The sequence below is a fragment of the Pelodiscus sinensis genome, chromosome 5 (genome assembly GCF_052426305.1).
Source record: "Pelodiscus sinensis isolate ZL-2025 chromosome 5, ASM5242630v1, whole genome shotgun sequence".
NCBI classification, from domain to species: domain Eukaryota; kingdom Metazoa; phylum Chordata; order Testudines; family Trionychidae; genus Pelodiscus; species Pelodiscus sinensis.
In genome coordinates this window covers 134,730,193-134,755,698 of record NC_143056.1, presented here as the reverse complement: position 1 = coordinate 134,755,698, position 25,506 = coordinate 134,730,193, and the positions used below count along the sequence as shown (strand labels likewise).

The 25,506-nt window shown below is 69.0% G+C and overlaps 2 protein-coding genes and 1 long non-coding RNA gene across 4 annotated transcripts; 2 read left to right on the top strand and 1 right to left on the bottom strand.

The window, feature by feature from the left end:
- The first annotated feature begins 474 nt into the window (after positions 1-474).
- Positions 475-19,716, top strand: SRRM2 (serine/arginine repetitive matrix 2). Of its 2 annotated transcripts, XM_089778982.1 has the most exons (15): positions 475-623; positions 1,563-1,838; positions 2,693-2,803; positions 3,198-3,371; positions 4,561-4,638; positions 7,678-7,740; positions 7,865-7,897; positions 8,600-8,650; positions 10,546-10,635; positions 10,960-11,146; positions 11,233-16,649; positions 17,367-17,639; positions 18,053-18,175; positions 18,318-18,425; positions 18,722-19,716. In XM_089778982.1, the coding sequence occupies exons 2-15, from the start codon at positions 1,600-1,602 to the stop codon at positions 18,729-18,731; spliced, it is 6,957 nt and encodes a 2,318-aa protein (XP_089635108.1). In that variant the 5' UTR covers positions 475-623; positions 1,563-1,599; the 3' UTR covers positions 18,732-19,716. The 2 variants fall into 2 exon arrangements, with proteins under 2 accessions (XP_089635108.1, XP_089635109.1); XM_089778983.1 differs by lacking the exon at positions 18,318-18,425.
- LOC149524434 (uncharacterized) lies at positions 8,671-10,539 on the top strand (the record flags this gene model as incomplete). The annotated part of the gene is made up of 1 exon (XM_089778253.1): positions 8,671-10,539. A coding segment is annotated over one exon (1,596 nt), but the record flags the coding sequence as incomplete, so codon positions are not given.
- A 3,043-nt stretch (positions 19,717-22,759) lies between the features above and the next one.
- Positions 22,760-25,193, bottom strand: LOC142829307 (uncharacterized). Its single transcript, XR_012903735.2, has 2 exons — positions 25,150-25,193; positions 22,760-24,525 (listed from the first exon to the last, which is right to left on the bottom strand). It is a non-coding gene; the product is annotated as an uncharacterized LOC142829307 (long non-coding RNA).
- Between the last annotated feature and the right edge of the window lie 313 nt (positions 25,194-25,506).

The following is a 25,506-nucleotide window of genomic DNA, read 5'->3' as shown; positions in this document are numbered from 1 at the left end:
CTGGGCCTCATGGGAGTGTCGGTCTCGTCAGAGCCGGGGGCGCTCGGCCGGACTACGCCTCCCGGCATGCCCCGCGGCCCACAGCGTTGAAAGAAGAAAATGGCGGCGCCCGGTGCGCGCGGGGCATGCCGGGATAGGTATTCCCGCAGTCCCCTACCCCGTTTATGTCCCATCGGGCCGTGCGTCTGCCGCGGCGCTTCATGGGAACTATAGTCCCCAAGGGCCCAGGCGCCCTTTGCCCTGAGCCGCGTAGTGGGCATCCCGGCGTGCCGTGCGGCCGCCGCCATGCCTCATGGGAGTGGTAGTTCCTCCGGCCCCCGGCCCGTCGGTCCCTTTTGCGTCCTCCTCGGACGGAGCGGACTCCAGCTCCCGGCGTGCCCTGCGGCTCACTGGCGGCTCGCACAAAATGGCTGCGGCTGACGCAGCGCGCGCGGAGCACGCCGGGAGGTGTAGTCCCTCGAGCCCGGGGCTGCGGGGGCCTTGCGCGGGCAGCGCGGCCCGGCGGACTCCATTTCCCGTCGTGCCCCGCGGCGGGCGGCGCTGGCGGGGGCGGGGGCAGCTGCTGGCTCCGAGTCAGGCGCAGGCCGAGGCGGCGGCGCGGCGCGAGCGAGCGGCCTGGCTCCGTGAGTGGCGCAGCGCGGCGCGGGCCCGGGGGGAGGCGCGGGGGAGGGGGGCGGGAGTTGGGGGAGGCGCGGGAGGGGCATGAGGGGGGGGGGGCGGGGGGGAGGGGCGGGATGAGAGGGGGGAGGGGGGGGGGCAGGAGTTGGAGGGGGGAAGAGGGGGAGGGGGAGGGGGGCAGGATGGAGGGGGGGGGGGAGGGGGTGAGGGGGGCAGGAGTTGGAGGGGGGCATGGGGGGGCGGGATGTGAGGGGGTGAGGGGGAGGGGGGCAGGAGTTGGAGGGGGGGCATGGGGGGGCGGGGGATGTGAGGGGGAGGGGGTGGGGGGGATGGGGGGGCAGGAGTTGGGGGGGAGGGGGGGGGGTATGGGGGGGGCGGGGGATGTGAGGGGGAGGGGGGGGGTGGAGGGGGCAGGGGGCGGGGGAGGTGGGCAGGGGAGGGGGGCAGGAGTAGGGGGGGGGGGGGCGGGATGTGAGGGGGTGAGGGGGAGGGGGGCAGGAGTTGGAGGGGGCATGGGGGGCGGGATGTGAGGGGGTGAGGGGGAGGGGGGCAGGAGTTGGAGGGGGCGGGATGAGGGGGAGGGGGGCCAGGGGGTGGGGGGAGGGGGGGGAGTGGAGGGGGCGGGGAGGGGGGCAGGGGCAGGCGGGGAGGGGGCCGGCCGGGGGGCCATGTGGAAGCTCCAGCCCCCAAGGTGCCGGTGCCCCTCAGGGCATGGGCCCTTTCCTAACCCCCCCCCCCCACATCCCTTCCCCTGCTCCCCCATCTCTGTGATGCCCGGCTCCCCCACTCGCGCCGGCTGCAGTGGTTCTCCCAGCGCCCTGTTGGCTCGCCGCTGGGTTTGGATGTGGCTGGGAACGGGCGCTGGGAGCCAGGACACGGGTTCTCCGGGCAGGGCGAGGCCGGGCCTGGCCTCTGGCAGTCTGACGCCTGGTTTGTCCCCGCAGGGCTTGGAGGCACCGGCGGTGCTAGCCTGGCGGCGCCATGTACAATGGGATAGGGCTCCCCACTCCCCGAGGCAGCGGCACCAACGGCTACGTGCAGCGCAACCTCTCGGCCGTGCGGCACAAGAAGGAGCGAACCGACTACAAGTCGGAAGAGGAGCTCAGGAAACTGGAGTCGTCTCTGGTCAAGAAGCCCAACCAGGAGATCCTGGACCATGAGCGCAAGCGCAAGGTGGAGCTGAAATGCCTGGAGCTGGCGGAGCTCATGGAGGAACAGGGGTAGGTGTGAGGGGGGGGGCTGTGTCACACCCCAGGGGCGCACGGTGGGGGTGGGATGAAGGGTCACAGATATTCATTGGGGTGGGGATATGGGGGTCGCACGGTGGGGGTGGGATGGGGGTCGCAGACATTCGTTGGGGAGGGGATATAGAGGGCGCACAGCAGGGGTGGGATGAGGGGTCACAGATATTCATTGGGGTGGGGATATGGGGGGCGCACGGTGGGGGTGGGATGGGGGTCACAGACATTCATTGGGGTGAGTATATGGGGGGCACATGGTAGGCGTGGGATGAGGAGTTGCAGACATTGGGATAGAAAATGCAGGCTGGGGGGAAGGGGTCACGCTTTGGGGTGGGGATGGAAGATGGGAATTGTCCTGGGAACGCATCAGGGGAAGGGGAGAAGTGGTTATTAAGGGGATGGATTGGGATGAGGGAATCCGTGGGGGGGGGGGGGGGAAATATGGCAGGGTGAGGGTCATGTGGGGGGTATATTGAAGGCAGGGTCATGGGGGGCACCTTGCGGGGCGGGATGGGAGGTGGGGTCGTGGGGGCACCTTGCGGGGCGGGGGACAAGGTCATACGAGGTGAGCACAGCACCGTGCTCTTCTCGGGCTGCAGCCGGGAGGCTGGGGAACCCCGAGAGGTGGGACCCCTTGTTCCAGCTTCCCTGTGGATAGGGGTGTCGCTCTGCCCCCTGGCTGGTGTACGAGGCAGACACTGGGCCCAGCCCCTCAGGGCCTGGGTGGCCACAGTGGCAGAGCCTTTCCTGGCCCTGAGGGAAGGGAAGAGCTGGCGCTGGCCCAGCTGAGCTCAGGCGCCCCATGCCCATCTCTCGCCTGCTCGTCTCCCCAGCTACGCCGAGGGCGAGATCCAGGAGAAGGTGGCCACCTTCCGGCTCATGCTGCTGGAGAAGGACGTGGCGCTGGGCAAGGAGGGGGAGCAGCAGCCCGAGCAGAAGCCAACGTGAGTACCCCCGACATTCCCACGGCATGGCTCTCCCCGGCACGGCCAGCCCTACTGGCCGAGGGCTAGAGATGCTCCCCCTTCCCTTCCCGGGCTGGGCCACGGGTGTGTCGGCAGATGCCCCGACCCAGAGCCCCTGCCCCCCCCAGCCCTGCTGGTGCCCCTCACTCATGCCCCACAGCCCCTACCCCCACCCCTGCCCGTGCCCCCCATTCCCATCCTGCAGTCCCTGCCAGCCCTGCCCGTGCCCCCAGCCCTGCCCATTCCCCCCATTCCCACCCCACAGCCCCTACCCCCAGCCCTGCCCGTGCCCCCCGCTCTTGCCCTGCAGCCCCTGGCCAGTGCCCCAGACCCTGCTCTCTTGCCCCTTACCGCCCCCTCTTTCTGTTGCCAGGGTGACAGAGACGCACCAGTTGGCCGAGGCCAACGAGAAGAAGAATGAGCGGCTGAGGGCAGCTTTTGGCATCAGTGAGAATTACGTGGACGGGAGTTCGTTTGACCCCAACCGCAGGGCCAAAGAGGCTGCGGCTGCAGCTGCCAAGCAGCAGGAGCAGCAGAAGCAGTACAGGTGCTGGCGGGGGTGGGGCTGCCCCCCCAGTGGGGGGCTGTGGCTGGGGCCAGGCTGTGTGAGGTCCAGCTGGGGTTGGGGCTGTGGAGCTCTGTAAGGAAAGGGATCTTGGAGTTATCGTGGACAGTTCTCTGAAAACTCCCACGCAGTGTGCAGCGGCGGTCAGAAAGGCAAATAGGATGCGAGGAATTATTAGGAAAGGGATAGAAAATAAGACCCAGAATATCTTACTGCCCCTGGATAAAACTATGGGACGCCCACATCTGGAATACTGTGTACAGATGTGGTCTCCTCACCTCAAAAAAGGTATTTGGTATTAGAAAAGGTTCAGAAAAGGGCAACTAAAATGCTGAGGGGTTTGGAACGGGTCCCATATGAGGAGAGGCTAAAGCGACTGGGACTTTTCAGTTTAGAAAAGAGGAGACTGAGGGGGGATATGATAGAGGTCTATAAACTCATGAGTGGTGCGGAGAGAGCGATTAAAGAAAGTTTATTTATTAGTTCCCATAATAGAAGAACTAGAGGACACCAAATAAAATTAATGGGGAGCAGGTTTAAAACGAATAAAAGAAAGTTCTTCTTCACACAGTGTGTAGCCAACCTGTGGAACTCCTTGCCAGAGGAGGCTGTGAAGGCTAGGACTAGAACAGAGTTTAAAGAGAAGCTAGATAATTTCATGGAGGTTAGGTCCATAAAAGGCTATTAGCCAGGGGATAAAATGGTGTCCCTGGCCCCTGTTTGTCAGAGGCTGGAGAGGGATGGCAGGAGACAAATCGCTTGATCATTGTCTTCGGTCCACCCTCTCTGGGGCACCTGGTGCTGCCACTGTCGGCAGACAGGATACTGGGCTAGATGGACCTTTGGTCTGACCCAGTCCGGCCGTTCTTATGTTATGATCTGGCTGTGTAGATGGGGCTGTAGGGGGCGGGCTACCTCCGGCTATGGGGATGGGACTGTGGGGCTGGGCTGTGTGAGGGGCTGCCCCCGGCTGTGGGGATGGATGGGGCTGGGGTTGGGGAGGCTGCCCCCGCTGGGGGGTAGGGCTGGGTGCGCACAGCAGTGCTCCTTGCTAGAGTGGAGGTCGGCTACCCCTCCCTGTCTGGCCTGCAGCCCCGCCTGGGGAGCTCAGTGGGGGCGAGGGTGGGGCAGGGCCGGGGCGACGACCCCTTCACGCCTGCTCTGTTCCCAGCCTGGTGCGGGAGTCCAGCAGCTCCCGCTCGCCGTCGCCCAAGCAGAAGAAGAAGAAGAAGAAGAAAGACAGAGGCAGGTGAGCACACGGCTCCCGGGTTCCCTCCCGCCCACGAGGGCCGTGGGATCTGGGGCTGCCTTTCCTCACAGCTGCTCCTTCAACGCAGCCTGCGCCCCCAGCCCCTCATCCTGCCCCTCCCCATGGCTCGCCCCCCCGAGCCTTCCTCACCAGTCGTACCCCAGAGCCTGCACCCCCAGCCGGGACCCACCCCCCGAGCCCCTCCTCGCCAGTCGTACCCAGAGCCTGCACCCCCAGCCGGGACCCACCCCCCGAGCTCCTCCTCGCCAGTCGTACCCCAGAGCCTGCACCCCCAGCCGGGACCCACCCCCCGAGCCCCTCCTCGCCAGTCGTACCCCAGAGCCTGCACCCCCAGCCGGGACCCACCCCCCGAGCCCCTCCTCGCCAGTCGTACCCCAGAGCCTGCACCCCCAGCCTGCACCCCCAGCCGGGACCCACCCCCCGAGCCCCTCCTCGCCAGTCGTACCCCAGAGCCTGCACCCCAAGCCGGGACCCACCCTCCGAGCCCCTCCTCGCCAGTCGTACCCCAGAGCCTGCACCTCCAGCCGGGACCCACCCCCTGAGCCTTCCTCGCCAGTCGTACCCCAGAGCCTGCACCCCCAGCCGGGACCCACCCCCCGAGCCCCTCCTCGCCAGTCGTACCCAGAGCCTGCACCTCCAGCCGGGACCCACCCCCCGAGCCCCTCCTCGCCAGTCGTACCCCAGAGCCTGCACCCCCAGCCGGGACCCACCCCCCGAGCCCCTCCTCGCCAGTCGTACCCCAGAGCCTGCACCCCCAGCCGGGACCCACCCCCCGAGCCCCTCCTCGCCAGTCGTACCCCAGAGCCTGCACCCCCAGCCGGGACCCACCCCCCGAGCCCCTCCTCGCCAGTCGTACCCAGAGCCTGCACCCCCAGCCGGGACCCACCCCCCGAGCCCCTCCTCGCCAGTCGTACCCCAGAGCCTGCACCCCCAGCCGGGACCCACCCCCCGAGCCCCTCCTCGCCAGTCGTACCCCAGAGCCTGCACCCCCAGCCAGGACCCCCCCCGAGCCCCTCCTCGCCAGTCGTACCCAGAGCCTGCACCTCCAGCCGGGACCCACCCCCCGAACTCCTCCTCGCCAGTCGTACCCCAGAGCCTGCACCTCCAGCCGGGACCCACCCCCCGAGCTCCTCCTCGCCAGTCGTACCCCAGAGCCTGCACCCCCAGCCGGGACCCACCCCCCAAACTCCTCCTCGCCAGTCGTACCCCAGAGCCTGCACCCCCAGCCGGGACCCACCCCCCGAACTCCTCCTCGCCAGTCGTACCCAGAGCCTGCACCCCCAGCCGGGACCCACCCCCCGAGCTCCTCCTCGCCAGTCGTACCCCAGAGCCTGCACCCCCAGCCGGGACCCACCCCCCGAACTCCTCCTCGCCAGTCGTACCCAGAGCCTGCACCCCCAGCCGGGACCCACCCCCCGAACTCCTCCTCGCCAGTCGTACCCAGAGCCTGCACCCCCAGCCGGGACCCACCCCCCGAACTCCTCCTCGCCAGTCGTACCCCAGAGCCTGCACCCCCAGCCGGGACCCACCCCCCGAGCCCCTCCTCGCCAGTCGTACCCCAGAGCCTGCACCCCCAGCCGGGACCCACCCCCCAAACTCCTCCTCGCCAGTCGTACCCCAGAGCCTGCACCCCCAGCCAGGACCCACCCCCCAAACTCCTCCTCGCCAGTCGTACCCCAGAGCCTGCACCCCCAGCCGGGACCCACCCCCCGAACTCCTCCTCGCCAGTCGTACCCCAGAGCCTGCACCCCCAGCCGGGACCCACCCCCCGAGCCCCTCCTCGCCAGTCGTACCCCAGAGCCTGCACCCCCAGCCGGGACCCACCCCCCGAGCCCCTCCTCGCCAGTCGTACCCCAGAGCCTGCACCCCCAGCCGGGACCCACCCCCCGAACTCCTCCTCGCCAGTCGTACCCCAGAGCCTGCACCCCCAGCCGGGACCCACCCCCCGAGCCCCTCCTCGCCAGTCGTACCCCAGAGCCTGCACCCCCAGCCAGGACCCCCCCCGAGCCCCTCCTCGCCAGTCGTACCCCAGAGCCTGCACCCCCAGCCAGGACCCCCCCCCGAGCCCCTCCTCGCCAGTCGTACCCCAGAGACTGCACCCCCAGCCGGGACCCACCCCCCAAACTCCTCCTCGCCAGTCATACCCCAGAGCCTGCACCCCCAGCTGGGACTCACCCCTCTGCCCCAGCCCTGAGCCCTCCCCAGGCCTCTTCTCGCCGGTCGTACCCCAGAGCCTGCACCCCCAGCCGGGACCCACCCCTCTGCCCCAGCCCTGAGCCCTCCCAAACCCATCTTCGCCAGTCATACCCCAGAGCCTGCACCCACAGCTGGAGCTGCAGCCCCCTCTTCCCCAGCCCCCTCTCATACGCCGAACCCCTCTGCCCCTGTCCACGTGTGGTATGAATTTTGTTGTAACCCAGCCCTGGTCTTCCCCCAGCTCTGCTGTTGCCCCAGAACCTGCTCTCTGTCTCGCCCCTTAACCGCCCCCTCCCCGTCCCGAGCACCTCCATAGAGGTGCCCGTAACAAAATTCATTCCGCACGTGGACATACAGAATGGGAGGGAGCAATGACTTAGTGCAGCGATGGGCAACCAGCTACAGGGAATGGCCCTCTTCACCTCATTGGGGCACAGCGACCCACGGCCCCCTGGGGCTCCACCTGTGGCCATGCACCCCCCCCATCTGCTCCCCACATGCCTCTTGAGCACTGGGGCACCAGAGCCCGGCACTTCCTACGAGATGCGCAGCTCTTCCCAGAGTGCTGGAGGGGAGGGGAGGTGCAGGAAGTGTGGGGTTCGGGGGCCCCCATACGACAGGTGCGTAGGGGGGGGAACAGATGGGGAGGCTGCAGGTTGCCCACCGCCGGTCTACTGGTTAGAGCAGGATGGGGGGGTGTGTTCTCTCCCTGGCTTGGGAAAGGGCGTAGAGCCAGTGGGCAGCGCAGGGACTGGGAGCCAGGACTCCTGGGTGTCTTTCATGCTGTCAGACGGGTTGGACTCCAGCTGTGCTCCCCTGCAGGTCGGAGAGCAGGTCCCCCTCTCGCCGCGAGAGGAAAAAGAGCTCAAAGAAGAAGAAGCACAGGTGAGGGGCTGGCCGGCGCAGGGAGGGCCTGGCAGCTGTGGTCCTGCCCCAGGGTGGGGGGTGGGCTGCAGGGTCTGTCACTGGGGGGATTGGTTTTGACCCATGTTCTGTGTCTTCTGCCCAGGTCGGAGTCGGATTCTAAGAAGAGGAAACACAGGTGAGCACCTGCCTTGCTGTTTCTGAGAGACACTGGCAGCCCTGGCTTTCCCAGCAGGGGGCGCTGTGGGGGAGCTCCTGGCTGCTCCAGTGCTGGCCTGTCCCAGCAGGGGGCGCTGTGGGGGAGCTCCTGGCTGTGCCAGCGCTGGCCTGTCCCAGCAGGGGGCGCTGTGGGGGAGCTCCTGGCTGTGCCAGCGCTGGCCTGACCCAGCAGGGGGCGCTATGGGGGAGCTCCTGGCTGTGCCAGCGCTGGCCTGTCCCAGCAGGGGGCGCTGTGGGGGAGCTCCTGGCTGCCCGGGTGCTGGCCTGTCCCAGCAGGGGGCGCTGTGGGGGAGCTCCTGGCTGCGCCAGCGCTGGCCTGTCCCAGCAGGGGGCGCTATGGGGGAGCTCCTGGCTGCTCCAGCGCTGGCCTGTCCCAGCAGGGGGCGCTATGGGGGAGCTCCTGGCTGCTCCAGCGCTGGCCTGTCCCAGCAGGGGGTGCTATGGGGGAGCTCCTGGCTGCTCCAGCGCTGGACTGTCCCAGCAGGGGGCGCTATGGGGGAGCTCCTGGCTGCTCCAGCGCTGGCCTGTCCCAGCAGGGGGCGCTGTAGGGGAGCTCCTGGCTGCGCCAGTGCTGGCCTGTCTCAGCAGGGGGCGCTCTGGGGGGCAGGGCACTGGCTGGGGGCGTGTCTCGTTTCCCAATGGCTCCTGTTACTCTTGTCAGGTCTCCCAGTCCAAAGAGCAAACACAAAGCCAAGGAAAAGAAAAGGAAAAGGTGAGAGTCCAGCGTGAGACACAGGCTGTGGCCACCTCCCTTCTGCGTGCCCAGTGGTGCACCCCCAGCCCCCGCCTCTCGCCGCCTCCTTCCCACCGGCCTGCGCCCCCCAGCCCGCGCCTCTCGCCGCCTCCTTCCCGCCGGCCTGCGCCCCCCCCAGCCCGCGCCTCTCGCCGCCTCCTTCCCGCCGGCCTGCGCCCCCCCCAGCCCGCGCCTCTCGCTGCCTCCTTCCCGCCGGCCTGCGCCCCCCCAGCCCGCGCCTCTCGCTGCCTCCTTCCCGCCGGCCTGCGCCCCCCCAGCCCGCGCCTCTCGCCGCCTCCTTCCCGCCGGCCTGCGCCCCCCCAGCCCGCGCCTCTCGCCGCCTCCTTCCCACCGGCCTGCGCCCCCCAGCCCGCGCCTCTCGCCGCCTCCTTCCCGCCGGCCTGCGCCCCCCCAGCCCGCGCCTCTCGCCGCCTCCTTCCCGCCGGCCTGCGCCCCCCCCAGCCCGCGCCTCTCGCCGCCTCCTTCCCACCGGCCTGCGCCCCCCAGCCCGCGCCTCTCGCCGCCTCCTTCCCGCCGGCCTGCGCCCCCCCCAGCCCGCGCCTCTCGCCGCCTCCTTCCCGCCGGCCTGCGCCCCCCCCAGCCCGCGCCTCTCGCTGCCTCCTTCCCGCCGGCCTGCGCCCCCCCAGCCCGCGCCTCTCGCCGCCTCCTTCCCACCGGCCTGCGCCCCCCAGCCCGCGCCTCTCGCCGCCTCCTTCCCGCCGGCCTGCGCCCCCCCAGCCCGCGCCTCTCGCCGCCTCCTTCCCACCGGCCTGCGCCCCCCAGCCCGCGCCTCTCGCCGCCTCCTTCCCGCCGGCCTGCGCCCCCCCCAGCCCGCGCCTCTCGCTGCCTCCTTCCCGCCGGCCTGCGCCCCCCCAGCCCGCGCCTCTCGCCGCCTCCTTCCCGCCGGCCTGCGCCCCCCCAGCCCGCGCCTCTCGCCGCCTCCTTCCCGCCGGCCTGCGCCCCCCCAGCCCGCGCCTCTCGCCGCCTCCTTCCCGCCGGCCTGCGCCCCCCCCAGCCCGCGCCTCTCGCCGCCTCCTTCCCGCCGGCCTGCGCCCCCCCCAGCCCGCGCCTCTCGCCGCCTCCTTCCCGCCGGCCTGCGCCCCCCCAGCCCGCGCCTCTCGCCGCCTCCTTCCCGCCGGCCTGCGCCCCCCAGCCGGCTCCCAGTCTGCGCCCCCCAGCCTGCGCTTCTCACCGCCTCCTTCCTGCTGGCCTGCCCCCCCCCAACCGGCCCCCAGTCTGCGCCCCCCAGCCTGCGCCTCTTGCTGCCTCCTTCCTGCCGGCCTGCGCCCCCCAGCCGGCCCCCAGCCTGCGCCTCTTGCTGCCTCCTTCCCGCCGGCCTGTGGCCCCCCCCAGCCGTCTCCCAGTCCGCTCCCCAGCCTACGCCTCTCGCTGCCTCCTTCCCGCTGGTCTGTGCCCCCCAGCCGGCCCCCAGCCTGCGCCTCTTGCTGCCTCCTTGCCGCCGGTCTGTGCCCCCCAGCCGGCCCCCAGCTGCTCCCCTCACTTCCTCCTTCTCACCGGCCTGTGCTCCCAGTGCACCCTGCCGCCAGCCCCTGCTGCCTCCTTCTCACCGGCCTTTTCCCCCCAGTCCATGCTAGCTAACCCCTGGCCTGCACCCCTGACCCCTCTTCCCTGCTGGCCTGCACCCCCCACCTCCGCCCGCCCTCTTCAACCTGAGCTCCCCAGCCCACGCCAGGGCCAGCCCCTTTTCTCGCTTTTGGCCTGCACCCCCCATGCTGCACCGTTGGCCCATGAGCGCGCCGGCCCCCCAGCGTGCGTGCTCTGCACTGCCATGCCTCGTGCACCAGCCAGGGTTCCTCTGATCCTCCCTCCCCCCGCTCCATGCTGCCCGCCCCTAACCAACTGTGTGCTCTCAGGTCCACCAGCGAATCGGCGTCTCAGAAGGGCCGAAGAGGTCGCTCGACCTCTCCAGACTCTTCCTCCTCCTCGGACAGCTCGCGGAGCAGGTAGGCTCCCCACTGGGGCGAAGACCCCTGCCCCGGGGTGCGTGGACTCCAGTGGCTACTTACCGAGTCTGACAGCGGGTGACGGTGAAAGCTAACATTCCCCGCGGGCAGTGACCGGTTGGCATGACGAGGGCAGGGTTCTGGTCCCGCTGGCTCACTGTACGACTGGGGCACAAATGAGGGAGCCGGGAGCGGTTCGTAAGCGAGATGAAGCCCAGACACGTTAGCCTCCGGGAAGAGGGCGGGGTATGGATCGGTTGGGAGCCGCTGCGAGCCAGGGCCTTGCTGCTCTGTGTCTGACCCTTCTGTTTTGCTGTCCCTCAGGTCCCGGAGCGTTGCCCCCCAGAAACGGGCCTCCCGGCACAGCGTAACCCCCCCGGCCCCGCCCCGGAGGAGAGCCGAGCCCGAGGACACTGCGAAGGAGGCCCCCAAAAGAGATCGCTCCGCTTCCCCCGAGCCGAGCCGGCGCGCCCCGAGTGGCAGCCCCCGGGAGAGTCGAGAGAAGCGAGAGGTGAGCGGTGGGGGCGGGGAGTCTGGCGGGGAGTGGGGGCTGCCGGGTGAAGTGCATGCAGTAGCAGCTCTCTCCTCCTCCTGCAGAAACTGACATCGCGGCGCTCCCCCCGCCAGCGCTCCTCCTCCCCGTCGCCTGTCTCCGAGGGGAAGCTGAAGGACAAGGAGCGCCCCCGGCACCCAGAGCACAGATCCACCCCCGCCCCGCCCTCGGAGCGTGAGCCCCGCACACAGCGCTGCTCCCCATCCCCCGAGCCAGCCCGGGAGAGGGCCTTGTCCGGCCACAAACGGCCACCCTCCAAGGAGACCAAGTCCCCCCCTTCCTCCTCCCCGCCCCCCAAAAAGACAGCAGCTGATCGCCCCAACAGTCCGTCCTTAGTGGCTGCCCCCTTAGTGCCTGGCACCACACGGAAGGCCCTCCCCTCCCGGCTGTCCCGCTCCGGCTCTGAGAGCGATGAAGACTCCTCCTCCTCTTCTCCTGAGCGGGATAAGCCAGCTTCAAGCACGCAGGAGAAAGCAAGGGCCTCCCAGCGCCGGGACCGCTCCAGTTCTTCCCCAGAGTCCTCCAAGCCTGCCAAGGCGGCCCCAAAGCTCTCGTCCCGGCGGGAGCGGTCCAGCACCCCGGCAAAGAGAACCAAAGCCCGCTCCCTCTCCAAAAGAGATGCCAAGTCACGCTCCCGGACGCCCCCGTCTCGCAGGGAGCGCTCCCGCACCCCGCACCGTCGGGGAGGGCGGTCCCGGACCCCGTCCCGCCGCAGGGCTCGTTCCCGCACACCTCAGAGACGGGGCAGGTCCCGATCCCGCAGTCCCCAGTGGAGAGGTAGGTCCCGGAGCCCCCAGAGATGGGGACGGTCCCGTTCCCGCACTCCACCCAGGTGGGGAAAATCTCGCACACCCCAGAGGAGGGGAAGGTCACGCAGCCCTCAGCGGCGAGGGTGGTCCCGCTCCAGGACACCCCAGAGGCCTGGCTGGTCTAGGAGCAGGAACACGGCGAGGCGGGGTCGGTCTAGGACGCCGGCCCGGCGAGGCAGGTCCCGGTCTAGGACGCCGGCCCGGCGAGGCAGGTCCCGGTCTAGGACCCCTGCCCGGCGAGGCAGGTCCCGGTCTAGGACCCCTGCCCGGCGAGGCAGGTCCCGGTCTAGGACCCCTGCCCGGCGAGGCAGGTCCCGGTCTAGGACCCCCGCCCGGCGAGGCAGGTCCCGGTCTAGAACCCCCGCCCGGCGAGGCAGGTCCCGGTCTAGAACCCCCGCCCGGCGAGGCAGGTCAGGGTCCTCTTCCAGGCGGGAAAAATCTCTGATCTCAGCCAGAAGAAGCCGCTCTGTGTCGTCAGCTGAGCGGAGGAGGAAATCCAGGCTGCCCCTACGGAGGAGCCGGTCAGACTCATCCCCAGAGGTGAAGCAGAAATCCAGGAAAGCGTCAAGACACAGCCGCTCTACATCATCCCCTCGGCTACAGAAGAAAACCAGATCACCCAGGCGGAGCCGCTCTGGCTCATCCCCTCGGCCAAAAAAGAAATCCAGATCATCTCGGAGAAGCCGGTCGGGGTCATCTCCAGCACTAAAGAAGAAATCCCGAACGCCACCCAGGAGGAGGAGGAGGAGGTCTGGATTGTCACCAGCACTCAGAAAGAAATCCAGATCACTGCCTAGAAGAAGCCGCTCAGGATCATCTCCAGAAGTGAAGAAGAAATCTAGATCGCCGCCAAGACAGAGGAGGTCAGGATCTTCTCCACTGGCAAGAAGGAAATCCAGATCGCCGCTGAGACGAAGCAGGTCTAGGTCCTTGCAAGCGTTGAAGAGGAAATCTAGATCGCCCCTGAGACGAAGCAGGTCTGGTTCTTCTTTAGCATTGAAAAAGAAGTCTAGATCGCCCCTGAGACGAAGCAGGTCTGGGTCATCTTCAGTGGTGAAGAAGAAATCTAGATCGACCCTGAGACGAAGCAGGTCTGGGACCCCTTCAGTAGTGAAGAAGAAAACTAGGTCACCCCTGAGACGAAGCAGGTCTGGATCCCCTTTAGTGAAGAAGAAATCCAGATCACCGCCTGTAAGAGGCCGAGCTGGATTATCTCCAGTGGTGAGAGAGAAATCAAAATCGCCACCAAGACGAAGCAGATCTGGATCATCTCCAGCAGGAAGAGAGAGATCGAAATCGCCCACAAGACGAAGCAGGTCTGGGTCATCTCCAGTGGGAAGAGAGAAATCGAAATCGCCCATAAGACGAAGCAGATCTGGATTCTCTCCAGTGAAATCGAAATCGCCCCCAAGACGAAGCAGATCTGGATTCTCTCCTGCAGTGAGAGAGAAATCGAAATCGCCACTAAGACGAAGCAGATCTGGATTTTCTCCAGTGGTGAGAGAGAAATCGAAATCGCCCCCGAGGCGAAGAACATCTGGATCATCTCCTGAGGTGAGAGAGAAATCTAGATCCCCTCCAAGACAAACCAGATCTGGATCATCTCCAGAACTGAAAAAGAAATCCACATCTCCCGCTACAAGAGGCATGTCTGGCTCCTCTCCTGGGCTGAAGAAGAAATCCAGTTCTCCTCAAAGGCAAAGTAGGTCTGGATCGTCACCAGCAGTGGAAGGAAAATCTAGATCCCCTCTAGGGAAAAGTAGACTTGGATCCTCTCCAGAACTGAAGAAGTTGTCTAGGACGCCTCCAAAACACAGTGGTGCCGAGCCTCCTTCAGTGCTGGAAGAGAAAGCTGGTTTGCCTCTAAAATGCAGCCAGTCTGAATCCTCTCCAGAACCACTGAAGAAATCCAGAACACCGCCCGCAAGGAGCAGGTCTGGATCCTCTCCAGAACTAAATGATAACTCCAGCTCACCGCTCCCAAGACACAGCCCATCTGGATCCCCTCCAGAACTGACAAAGAAATCTAGATCGCCTCCAAGATGTGCTAGGCCTGATGTCTCTCCAGTGGTGAAAGAAAAATCTAGATCTCCCCAGCCATGGCAAAACCAATCTGGATCCCTAGAAGTGACAAAGAAATCCCCATCACCACCCATGAGAGGGTCCTCAGCAGAGCCCGCAAAACCCAAATCGCCTCCCTTGCTGAGTGGATCTGGATCATTGACACTGAAAGGCAAGGCCGGTTCCCCCCCAAGACACAGCCGATCTGGGTCATCTCCAGGGTCAGGAAGCCGACTCGGAGCAGTTTCAAAACACAACAGGCCCCTGGCTTCTCCGGAAGCTAAAGAGGTGGGGAAGGTGTCAGCCTCTCAGGTCAAACCAGCATCTCCTGAGGCAAAAGACAAATACAGTGTGTCCCCAAGAAGGAGCAGACTGGGGATGTCGCCTGGTGTCCTAGAGAAATCCAGAACGCCTCCGAGCAGCTCGGAGTCTTCCCCAGAGCAGGCAGAGATATCCCGTTCGCCGCCCCGGCCCCGGGAGAAGTCTCGTTCGCCGCCCCGGCCCCGGGAGAAGTCTCGTTCGCCGCCCCGGCCCCGGGAGAAGTCTCGTTCGCCGCCCCGGCCCCGGGAGAAGTCTCGTTCGCCGCCCCGGCCCCGGGAGAAGTCTCGTTCGCCGCCCCGGCCCCGGGAGAAGTCTCGTTCGCCGCCCCGGCCCCGGGAGAAGTCTCGTTCGCCGCCCCGGCCCCGGGAGAAGTCTCGCTCGCCGCCCCGGCCCCGGGAGAAGTCTCGCTCGCCGCCCCGGCCCCGGGAGAAGTCTCGCTCGCCGCCCCGGCCCCGGGAGAAGTCTCGCTCGCCGCCCCGGCCCCGGGAGAAGTCTCGCTCGCCGCCCCGGCCCCGGGAGAAGTCTCGCTCGCCGCCCCGGCCCCGGGAGAAGTCTCGCTCGCCGCCCCGGCCCCGGGAGAAGTCTCGCTCGCCGCCCCGGCCCCGGGAGAAGTCCCGCTCGCCGCCCCGGCCCCGGGAGAAGTCCCGCTCGCCGCCCCGGCCCCGGGAGAAGTCCCGCTCGCCGCCCCGGCCCCGGGAGAAGTCCCGCTCGCCGCCCCGGCCCCGGGAGAAGTCCCGCTCGCCGCCCCGGCCCCGGGAGAAGTCCCGCTCGCCGCCCCGGCCCCGGGAGAAGTCTCGCTCGCCGCCCCGGCCCCGGGAGAAGTCCCGCTCGCCGCCCCGGCCCCGGGAGAAGTCCCGCTCGCCGCCCCGGCCCCGGGAGAAGTCCCGCTCGCCGCCCCGGCCCCGGGAGAAGTCCCGCTCTCCTGCCAGATATGGCAGCTCCTGCTCATCTTTGAGATCTAGAGAGAAATCCAGGTCTCCCGCAAGGTACAGCACATCCGGCTTGTCCCTGAGACTTCGAGACAAATCCCGATCTCCTCCACGGCGTGGCAGGTCCGGCTCCTCCCCAAGGCCCCGAGAGAAAGCGGAGGCGTCTCCCAGAAGCAGCCGCTCGGGGTCGTCCCCGGAGAGACCCAAAGGCCCAGCATGGCGCGGCCGGTCCAGCTCCCCCTCCAGGAGGGGAAAGTCGAGCTCCTCCCTGCGGCGAGGCAGATGCGGGTCCTCGCCTCGCAGGACCCGGTCCCGGTCCGTCTCCAGACCAGGCAAATCCAGAAGCTCCCTGCGGAGGGAACGCTCCATCTCGTCGCCCGGCAGGAGCCGCTCCCGCTCCCCCTCGCGACTCTCCCGCCGCCGGGAGCGTTCGCCTTCCTCGCCCCGCCGCGGCGGCTCCCGCACACCACCCCGCCGCGGCAGCTCCCGCCAGCCGCGCTCCCGCTCCCCACCCAAGCTGGACGTCTCCCGCACCCCGGCTTCCTCCTCCCGCGGCCAGTCGAAGGCCTCGCCGGCCCGCACCCGCTCCAGCTCGGGCTCGCCGAAACGCGCCGGGCGGCGGTCCCGCTCGCCGCCGTTGCTGGAGAAATACCCCAAAGTGGCCGACAAGCCGGCGCCCGGCAGAGCCAGAGCGGAGAAGACGTCGCCCCTGGCGGGGGCTCCCGCCCGCCGTAGCCTGTCCCACTCCCCGCCGGCACCGGGCGGGGCCTCCCCCCGAGCCAGAAAAGCCCATTCCCCTGCCCCCAAGAGCCACTCCCCGCAGCCAGAGGGGCCCCTGGGGGTGGTGAGGAACGGGGGCCCAGCGCCTGCCTGGACCCTGAACTCTTGTTCCGCAGCGGCCGGGGGCTCCCCCCCTGCCAACCGCCTCCCCCCAGCCAAGGGGCCAGAGAAGGTCAGATCCTCCTCCTCCTCCTCCTCCTCGTCCTCCTCCTCCCGCAAGGTGCCCAGCCCCCTGCCCACCGCGCTCCCGGGGCTGCCCCCCAAGGGAGAAGACGAGGAAGGGCCCAAAGTGAAGCTGGAGCCGGCAGCCCTAGAGGGGTCCAGCGAGCTACCTGACAAGGCCCGGAGCGGAGCCCCCAAGCCGCTGGTCTTGCCCCCGGTGCCCCCCCGCACCCCCTCCAAAGAGAAACGCAGCTCGAGCTCCTCCTCCTCCTCCTCGTCTTCGTCCTCCTCCTCCTCGTCTTCGTCCTCGTCCTCCTCCGACTCCAGCTCCAGCTCCTCCGAGTCCAGCCAGCCCTCCCCGGGGAGCAAGGGGCCCGACGCCGAGCTGGTGCAGAAAGAGTGAGTGCCCCGTCCCTGCCGTGCTGCCCTCCCGCCTGCCCCCCTGCCCCCCCCTTGGTGCTGCCCCTCCCTCCTGCCCCCTGCTCCCCCCTCCCTGCGGTGCTGCCCTCCCTCCTGCCCCCCTGCTCCCCCTCCCTGCGGTGCTGCCCTCCCTCCTGCCCCCCTGCTCCCCCTCCCTGCGGTGCTGCCCTCCCTCCTGCCCCCCTGCTCCCCCTCCCTTGGTGCTGCCCCTCCCTCCTGCCCCCCTGCCCCCCCCTTGGTGCTGCCCCTCCCTCCTGCCCCCCTGCTCCCCCCTCCCTGCGGTGCTGCCCTCCCTCCTGCCCCCCTCCCCCCTGCTCCCCCCTCCCTTGGTGCCCCTCCCCCCCCCTGCTTCCTGCCCCCCCCTCCCCCTCCCTGCCCCCCCCCTGCTCCTCCTCCTGCCCCCTCCCTTGGTGCTGCCCCTCCCTCCTGCCCCCCTGCCCCCCCTCCCTTGGTGGTGCCCCTCCCTCCTGCCCCTCCCCCTGCTGCCCCCTCCCTTGGTGGTGCCCCCCCCTCCCCCTCCCCTGCCCCCCTGCCCCCCCTCCCTTGGTGGTGCCCCTCCCTCCTGCCCCCCTGCCCCCCCTCCCTTGGTGGTGCCCCTCCCTCCTGCCCCTCCCTCCCCTGCCCTCCCTCCTGCTCCCCCTCCCTTGGTGCTGCCCCTCCTTCCTGCCCCAGTTTCTGACTCTGCCGTGCCCGCAGGCCCCCCAGCCTGGCGCTGAAGGAGCAGGCCCGCGAGGGGCGCCCCCTGGAGGTGGTCAAGCGGAAACGCCGGTCGCGAAGTTCCAGCAGCTCCAGCAGCAGCAGCTCCTCCTCCTCGTCCTCCTCGTCTTCGTCCTCCTCTTCCTCGTCCTCGTCGTCCTCCTCGTCCTCGTCCTCCTCGTCGTCCTCCTCGTCCTCCTCCTCCTCCTCCTCCCCGAAGCCGGGGCCCCAGCCCAAGGCCGCCCCCAAGAAGCCCTCCCCGGAGCAGCGGCGGTAAGAGTGGCCCGGACGCCTGGGTCCCCCTTCTGGGTGGGGGAGGGGCTTGCTCAGGGGGAGGGGTGCTGCTGGCCCGGAGCCCTGGGTCCCCCTTCTGGGTGGGGGAGGGGCTCGCTCGGGGGGAGGGGCGCTGCTGGCCCGGACCCCTGGGTCCCCCTTCTGGGTGGGGGAGGGGCTTGCTCGGGGGGAGGGGCGCTGCTGGCCCGGACCCCTGGGTTCCCCTTCTGGGTGGGGGAGGGGCTCGCTCGGGGGGAGGGGCGCTGCTGGCCCGGACGCCTGGCTCACAGCTTCACCCCGGGAGCCGGAGCAGGAGCACAGCGGGCTGACCCTGTCTCCCCTCCCGTCGCGGCCTCGCGTGGCACCGTCCCCCTGCAGGGTGGTGCCGTCTCACCTGCCCCCCACCCCCACAGCTCCCGGAGCCCCCGGAAACCCATCCACTCCCTGTGCGACGAGCGCTCTCTCAGCTACTCCCCGGCCGAGCGGCGCCGGCCCTCCCCCCCAGAGCCTCCCCCAGCCCAGCGGGACCGGCACAGGTAGGGGTCTGCCCGAGGCGGGGGCCGGGAGAAGGGGAGGGGCGATCGGCAGGGCAGGCGGGGGGCGTGGAGGTGATGGGGGGGCCTGCGGGTCAGATCTGGGGCCCCCACTGACCCTCCCCTTACCCGGCGCCCCCCTCAGTGACAAACCCTCTCAGAGAAGCCGAGGAAGCAGCAGCCGCTCCCCAGGCCGCAAGCGCCGGCGGGAAACGCCCAGTCCCCCCCACGCCGCCCGCCGCCGAGCCTCCCGGTACGAGGGGCCCAGGGGAGTGGGCAGAAGACCCGGGCAGTCGGGTCCCTGGGTCTGACTTGGGAGGGGTTGTGCCAGAGGGGGCGTGGGGGGGGACAGGGCGGTCCGGGGAGGGCGCGGGGCGGGGATCCTGGAGTAAAGGTTCCTGAGGCTGCTCTGGAGCACAGGGAGGAGGCAGGATGCTGGGGTAGATGGGCCCATGGGGCAGAGCTACAGGGTCTGCATTCCCCCCTTTCTCCACCAGGGGTAGGCCTGCCCCTGTGTCCCCTTAACTCCTCCCTCCGTTCTCTTCTCAGGTCCCCGTAGCCCCGTGGGGCTCTGCCCGGCCTCCAACAGCCGCGTCCTCTAGCAGTCGCTCCGGCAGCCGCCTCCTTCGTTTCCATTGGCTCTTCCCCAACCTTCCTTCCCCTCCCTCTCCCTCATTGGTCGGCGGCGACGTCCCGCCCCCTTGGCTGCCGGGGCCCCGCCCCGTCGTGATTCGAATCTCGTTTTTTCCCATGTGAGCGTTTCAGTTTTTTCTCTTCTGTGAGTTTTACCGATAAAAAAAAACCCGACAAAACTTCTGTGTTTTGAGACGGGGGGAGGGGGGAGTTGGGTTGATTTAGACAAAAAATGGTTCAAGAGGAAAACACAAAAAAAGTGGAGGGGTTGGGTGGGGAGGGGAGCCGAGAAGCCGGTCGGTTTAGCGTTTCTCAGTCGGGGCAGGGCGCTGGCGAGAGCCCCGCGCTGCAAGGCCCCCTACATTTGAGGAAGCACCCCCAATTTTCAGGGGGCAAATCCCCCCAAACCCCCGGAGCTTAGCTCACCCCACCAGGAGGGGAGGGGTGGCCCTGGCAACATCTGCGAGCCAGCCCGTTTGAGTGCCCCGGCCATGACAATGGGGCAGGCGCCCCTTCGGCCTCCCGGGGGGCTCCCTGGGGAGTTCCTTGGGGGGCTGTGAGCAGCCCCGAGTTCTGCCCTCCTCCCGGGAGCCACCCCCAGTCAGACTCCATGTGCAGTCAGTGACATTTGGGGCTGGGGGGGGCAGAGTTGAGGTTGTGGGACCCCCAAGCAAGGGACTTGCAGAGCACGTGGGGGCTAGTCTGCCCCCCCGAGCGGTTTGGGGGTGCGGGGGCTGTCCTGGGCTCCCTGCGGTTTGGGGGCGGCGAGCTGGCTGAGAAACCCTAAAGCGAAGGGCAGATTTTGGGGGAGGGGGGCAGAAGTTTCTTCACGTTTCTTAAAAGCGTTTAATTTTTTTTTTAATCTGTACAGCAAGGAGACTTTTTCTGTGAAATAAACTACGAAATGCAGAGTCTGCGCCCTCCCTTGCGTCTGCGCCGTGGGGCCCCGCAGCGGGGTGGGCTCCCCGGGGCAGCACTGAGCACGGCGGGGGGGCCACAGGAGGGACCCCCTGTATCTAGGCAGAGCCTGCGCCCTCCCTTGCGTCTGCGCCGTGGGGCCCCGCACCGGGGTGGGCTCCCCGGGGCAGCACTGAGCACGGCGGGGGGGCCACAGGAGGGAACCCCTGTATCTAGGCAGAGTCTGCGCCCTCCCTTGCGTCTGCGCCGTGGGGCCCCGCACCGGGGTGGGCTCCCCGGGGCAGCACTGAGCACGGCGGGGGGGCCACAGGAGGGACCCCCTGTATCTAGGCAGAGCCTGCGCCCTCCCTTGCGTCTGCGCCGTGGGGCCCCGCACCGGGGTGGGCTCCCCGGGGCAGCACTGAGCACGGCGGGGGGGCCACAGGAGGGACCCCCTGTATCTAGGCAGAGCCTGCGCCCTCCCTTGCGTCTGCGCCGTGGGGCCCCGCACCGGGGTGGGCTCCCCGGGCAGCACTGAGCACGGCGGGGGGGCCACAGGAGGGACCCCCTGTATCTAGGCAGAGTCTGCGCCCTCCCTTGCGTCTGCGCCGTGGGGCCCCGCAGCGGGGTGGGCTTCCCGGGCAGCACTGAGCACGGCGGGGGGGCCACAGGAGGGACCCCCTGTATCTAGGCAGAGTCTGCGCCCTCCCTTGCGTCTGCGCCGTGGGGCCCCGCACCGGGGTGGGCTCCCCGGGCAGCACTGAGCACGGCGGGGGGGCCACAGGAGGGACCCCCTGTATCTAGGCAGAGTCTGCGCCCTCCCTTGCGTCTGCGCCGTGGGGCCCCGCACCGGGGTGGGCTCCCCGGGCAGCACTGAGCACGGCGGGGGGGCCACAGGAGGGACCCCCTGTATCTAGGCAGAGCCTGCTGCCATATCCGCGTCGGCCACAAGGGGGCAGCGAGGCCCTGGGTAGGGGTGGGGCCTGGGCTCAGGCAGGAAAGGCCCATTTCATGACCCCAGCCCTGCCGGCCCCACAGACCCTGCCCCCCAGCCCTTCCGGCCCCTCACTCCCCCCCCCCCACAGACCCTGCCCCCCAGCCCTTCCGGCCCCTCACTCCCCCCCCCCCACAGACCCTGCCCCCCAGCCCTGCCGGCCCCTCACTCCCCCCCCCCCACAGACCCTGCCCCCCAGCCCTGCCGGGCCCCTCACTCCCCCCCCCCACAGACCCTGCCCCCCAGCCCTCCCGGTGCCCCTCACTCCCCCCCCCCCCACAGACCCTGCCCCCCAGCCCTGCCGGCCCCACAGACCCTGCCCCCCAGCCCTGCCGGCCCCTCACTCCCCCCCCCCCACAGACCCTGCCCCCCAGCCCTGCCGGCCCCTCACTCCCCCCCCCCCCCCACAGACCCTGCCCCCCAGCCCTGCCGGTGCCCCTCACTCCCCCCCCCACAGACCCTGCCCCCCAGCCCTCCCGGTGCCCCTCCCGACCTGTAGCCTCTGACACCCTTGCCCTGGGCTCCCTCCAGCCCTGCCGGTGCCCCTCACTCCCGCCCCCCAGCCCAGCCCTGGGCTCACTCCACACAGGGCTCTGCTGGTGCCCCTTGATGCTCTGCTTCTCTCCCTGTGGGGAGTGGGCAGGTGTTTGCCATGGTTTGTGCGCTGGGCTGCGGGGAGCGGGTCAGGGCCCAGCAGGGGGCGCTCTCCTCTGGCAGGCAGGGCTGGCCCAGTTCCCCAGGGCGGTGCTAGGGGGCGCTGTGGGGCAGGCTCGGCAGGGGGCGCTCTCCCCTGGCAGGCAGGGCTGGCCCAATGCCCCAGGGCGGTGCTAGGGGGCGCTGTGGGGCAGGAAGCGGGGCAGGCTCAGCAGGGGGCGCTCTCCCCTGGCAGGCAGGGCTGGCCCAGTGCCCCAGGGCGGTGCTAGGAGGCGCTGTGGGGCAGGAAGCGGGGCAGGGCTCAGCAGGGGGCGCTCTCCCCTGGCAGGCAGGGCTGACTTGGTGCCCCAGGGCGGTGCTATGGGGCGCTGTGGGGCAGGAAGCGGGGCAGGCTCAGCAGGGGGCGCTCTCCCCTGGCAGGCAGGGCTGGCCCAGTGCCCCAGGGCGGTGCTAGGGGGCGCTGTGGGGCAGGAAGCGGGGCAGGCTCAGCAGGGGGCGCTCTCCCCTGGCAGGCAGGGCTGGCCCAGTGCCCCAGGGCGGTGCTAGGGGGCGCTGTGGGGCAGGAAGCGGGGCAGGCTCAGCAGGGGGCGCTCTCCCCTGGCAGGCAGGGCTGGCCCAGTGCCCCAGGGCGGTGCTAGGGGGCGCTGTGGGGCAGGAAGCGGGGCAGGCTCAGCAGGGGGCGCTCTCCCCTGGCAGGCAGGGCTGACTTGGTGCCCCAGGGCGGTGCTATGGGGCGCTGTGGGGCAGGAAGCGGGGCAGGCTCAGCAGGGGGCGCTCTCCCCTGGCAGGCAGGGCTGGCCCAATGCCCCAGGGTGGCGCTAGGGGGCGCTGTGGGGCAGGAAGCGGGGCAGGCTCAGCAGGGGGCGCTCTCCCCTGGCAGGCAGGGCTGACTTGGTGCCCCAGGGCGGTGCTAGGGGGCGCTGTGGGGCAGGAAGTGGGGCAGGCTCAGCAGGGGGCGCTCTCCCCTGGCAGGCAGGGCTGACCTGGTGCCCCAGGGCGGCGCTAGGGGGCGCTGTGGGGCAGGAAGTGGGGCAGGCTCAGCAGGGGGCGCTCTCCCCTGGCAGGCAGGGCTGGCCCAGTGCCCCAGGGCGGTGCTAGGGGGCGCTGTGGGGCAGAGGGGGGGCTCTCCCTGCTGACCCCCGGCAGGAGGTGATGGCCCCGTTGCCCAGGGTGGTGCCCGGGCGCAGTGCGTTAACTCTTCGTTGTCAAGGTGAGATGAATCTTTTCCTTTACCTCTGTCCCTGCGCCCCAAACGAGGGGGTTTGTTTTGCCCCCTCCGTCCGTGCCGCAGAATAGGCCTTCCCGCCCACTGCCTTCCAAACGTCTCTGCGTTGCATGCGGCTGTTGCCCTGCGGCCCCCCAGCGGCGGCTGCATCGCCGCCCCACGCCCATGAACTCGCAGAGGCAGGTTGAGTGTTTGGACCGGAACAGCCGTTTATTTGAACAGAGTCAGTCTCTGGAGCCTCCCCCGATCCACCGTCTCCACCTGCTTCGCCCCGCAGAGATTTGAACCCCCCTTCGGAGCAGACCCTGGCTGCTTCCTGATCTTCACTTCTCCCCGGCAAGTCTCGGGCTTGTCCCTGCATCTCCCCGAGTCCCGGACTCCTGGGTCCCTCCATTCTGACCCTGCAACCCCTTTGGCTCCCTGCTCTTCTCCCGTGCCTGGGTCCTGTCTGCTCCCCCCAGCCTGCCACCGGTCCCCTTCCAGCCCCACCCACAGGGCCTGGCTTCCTGGTTCCCTTCTCACCACCACCCCTGGCCCGGCACGGCAACCAGCCCCATGTTTCTCCTCCCAGCCCCCTTCAACTCCCGCCTCTCGGCTGTTTGGTGTGGGGCCCAGACGCCTGGGTCCTACCCCCTGTGTTAGTGTCCATTCAGTCCGGGTCCTGCGCCCCCCAGTGCCCGGACTCCTGGGTCCCCTGCAGCCGGTGGTCTCCTCCCGTTGCTCACAGTACACTCATCCATAAAGTAGGAAACACTACACTGGACGCTGCGGTTTAGTAGTGCTTTCTACTTTATGGAGGAGTCCACTGTCCGTATCGCGGCCAGGCGCTGTCCTTCGGGCACCTCCCTGTGCCAGGCTCCGGCTGCCCCATGTCCGGCGTTGCCCCCTCCCCGGCACCTGCTGCCCACGCTCCCCGGCTGGCTGAACAAAACAGGGAGCTCCAGGCAGGAAGGGCCGGTTCGGGGACTGATGTAGGATTGTCAGACCCAGGCATCCGGGCTGCCCCCTCTAACCTGCTAAACCCACTCCCCTCCCACAGCTGGGGGGGAACCAGGCTCCCGGGGTCCCAGTCCTCTGTGCTCTAACCCCTAGCCCCTACTCCCCTCCCACAGCCGGGGGGGGAACCAGGCTCCGGGGTTCCCAGTCCTCTGTGCTCTAACCCCTAGCCCCTACTCCCCTCCCACAGCTGGGGGGAACCAGGCTCCCGGGGTCCCAGTCCTCTGTGCTCTAACCCCTAGCCCCTACTCCCCTCCCACAGCCGGGGGGGGAACCAGGCTCCCGGGTTCCTAGTCCTCTGTGCTCTAACCCCTAGCCCCTACTCCCCTCCCACAGCCGGGGGGGGAACCAGGCTCCCGGGTTCCCAGTCCTCTGTGCTCTAACCCCTAGCCCCTACTCTCCTCCCACAGCCGGGGGGGGGGGGGAACCAGGCTCCCGGGGTCCCAGTCCTCTGTGCTCTAACCCCTAGCCCCTACTCCCCTCCCAGGGCAGCAATAGCAGCAAAAGAGCCTCTTCCGTGCCAGTGCTAAGCTAACGCCCACTTAGTATTTGAGAGCGCCTGACGAGCAAACCGTTACGATCCTCGCCGGATGATTAATTCCCTAATTACAATATTCAAATGAGGCCGAAATGGTCCCGTCTCCTTGCCGGTTCTCGGACGACGCCCGCCGACCTCCAAGGTGGCTCCGCTGCTCGTTAGCCGGGCCGGAGGGGCTTCCCTGCGAGGCTGCGCAGGGCCCTTAGGGACGGCTGAGGCAGGGCTCAGGGGCCGCTGGTTGCACCAGGCGCCGCCATTCGAAATGGTACTTTCTGGCTCCCTGGGCACTGGCTGCTCCTGCGGGCGCTTTCCCAGCGCGTCACCCCGCGGGGCTGGGGTCACCGGCGGGCACTCGCGCCGAGGGGGCGGCGGGAGGCTGGGGCTCGAATGGGGCAGGAAACGCCGGTTTGGGGTCGCTGCAGCGAGCCGTCGATTTCAGAGCCACCGAATAAGGCAAGAGGTAGTTAGCAAGGAAGCCCTCGCTGCCCCTCCCTGCCCAGCGCGGGGGAACCTGGGGCCACCCCCTTCCCCGCCCTCTAGCCAGACACAGGTGGGGTTCAAGCGAGCGGCTTCCTGACGTGAGAGGCCGGGGGACCCCAAGTCCTTTGGGGGAGGCGGGGGAGCGGTTCAGAGCCTGTAGCTCTAGTTACTGCCCCCCAAGAGAGCAGGGCATGACCCCCAGAGGGAGGGACCCCAGAAGGGGAGGGACCCAGGAAGGGGCGAATAGGCTGCTGGATGCTGCGTCCACCTGCCCCAAAATCGGGGCCTGGGGAGGCCCCCCCCCACCTGCGCGAGGGTGCAGGCGGCAGGCGCCATCTTGCTGTTGCAAAAGCCACGGCAAGGGTGTGAAACAGCTTCCTTCCTGGGGGCGCCGCCGGTGGCTCTGGGCCCCACCCCACAGCTGGGGGCGACTGAGGCACAGAGGGGCGAACCCAGGAGTCCTGGCTCCCAGCCCCTCCGCTCTAACCACTAGCCCCCACTCCCCTCCCAGAGCCTGGATAGAGCCAGGCGTCCGGCCCCGCTGCGGGGTGAGAACCCACCTGTGTCTTCGGCAAGAGAGGGGCTCCGGCATCGACCTGCTGGGGAGAGAGAGCGAGGGGCCCGCGATGGCGCTTTTTATGGCTGACCTAAGGCCCGCCCACCCTGTGCCCCGCCCCTAGCCCACACCATGCATGTGATCAGCTGCCTTCCCCCCCCAGGAAATGGGGGGCAGCAGCTCTGCATGGGGCCCCACAGCGGAAATTCAAGCCCCCTCGCCCACCTGAGCGCACAGCTTCACCCCCCTCGCTGGACGGGGTCAACAGAGCCAGCCCCAGCTGGTGGCAGGAAGGGGATCCGAGCCCAGAAAGAGGAACCCCCCCCCCAGCTCCTTCAAGCCTCTTAGGCAAGGGGGGAGA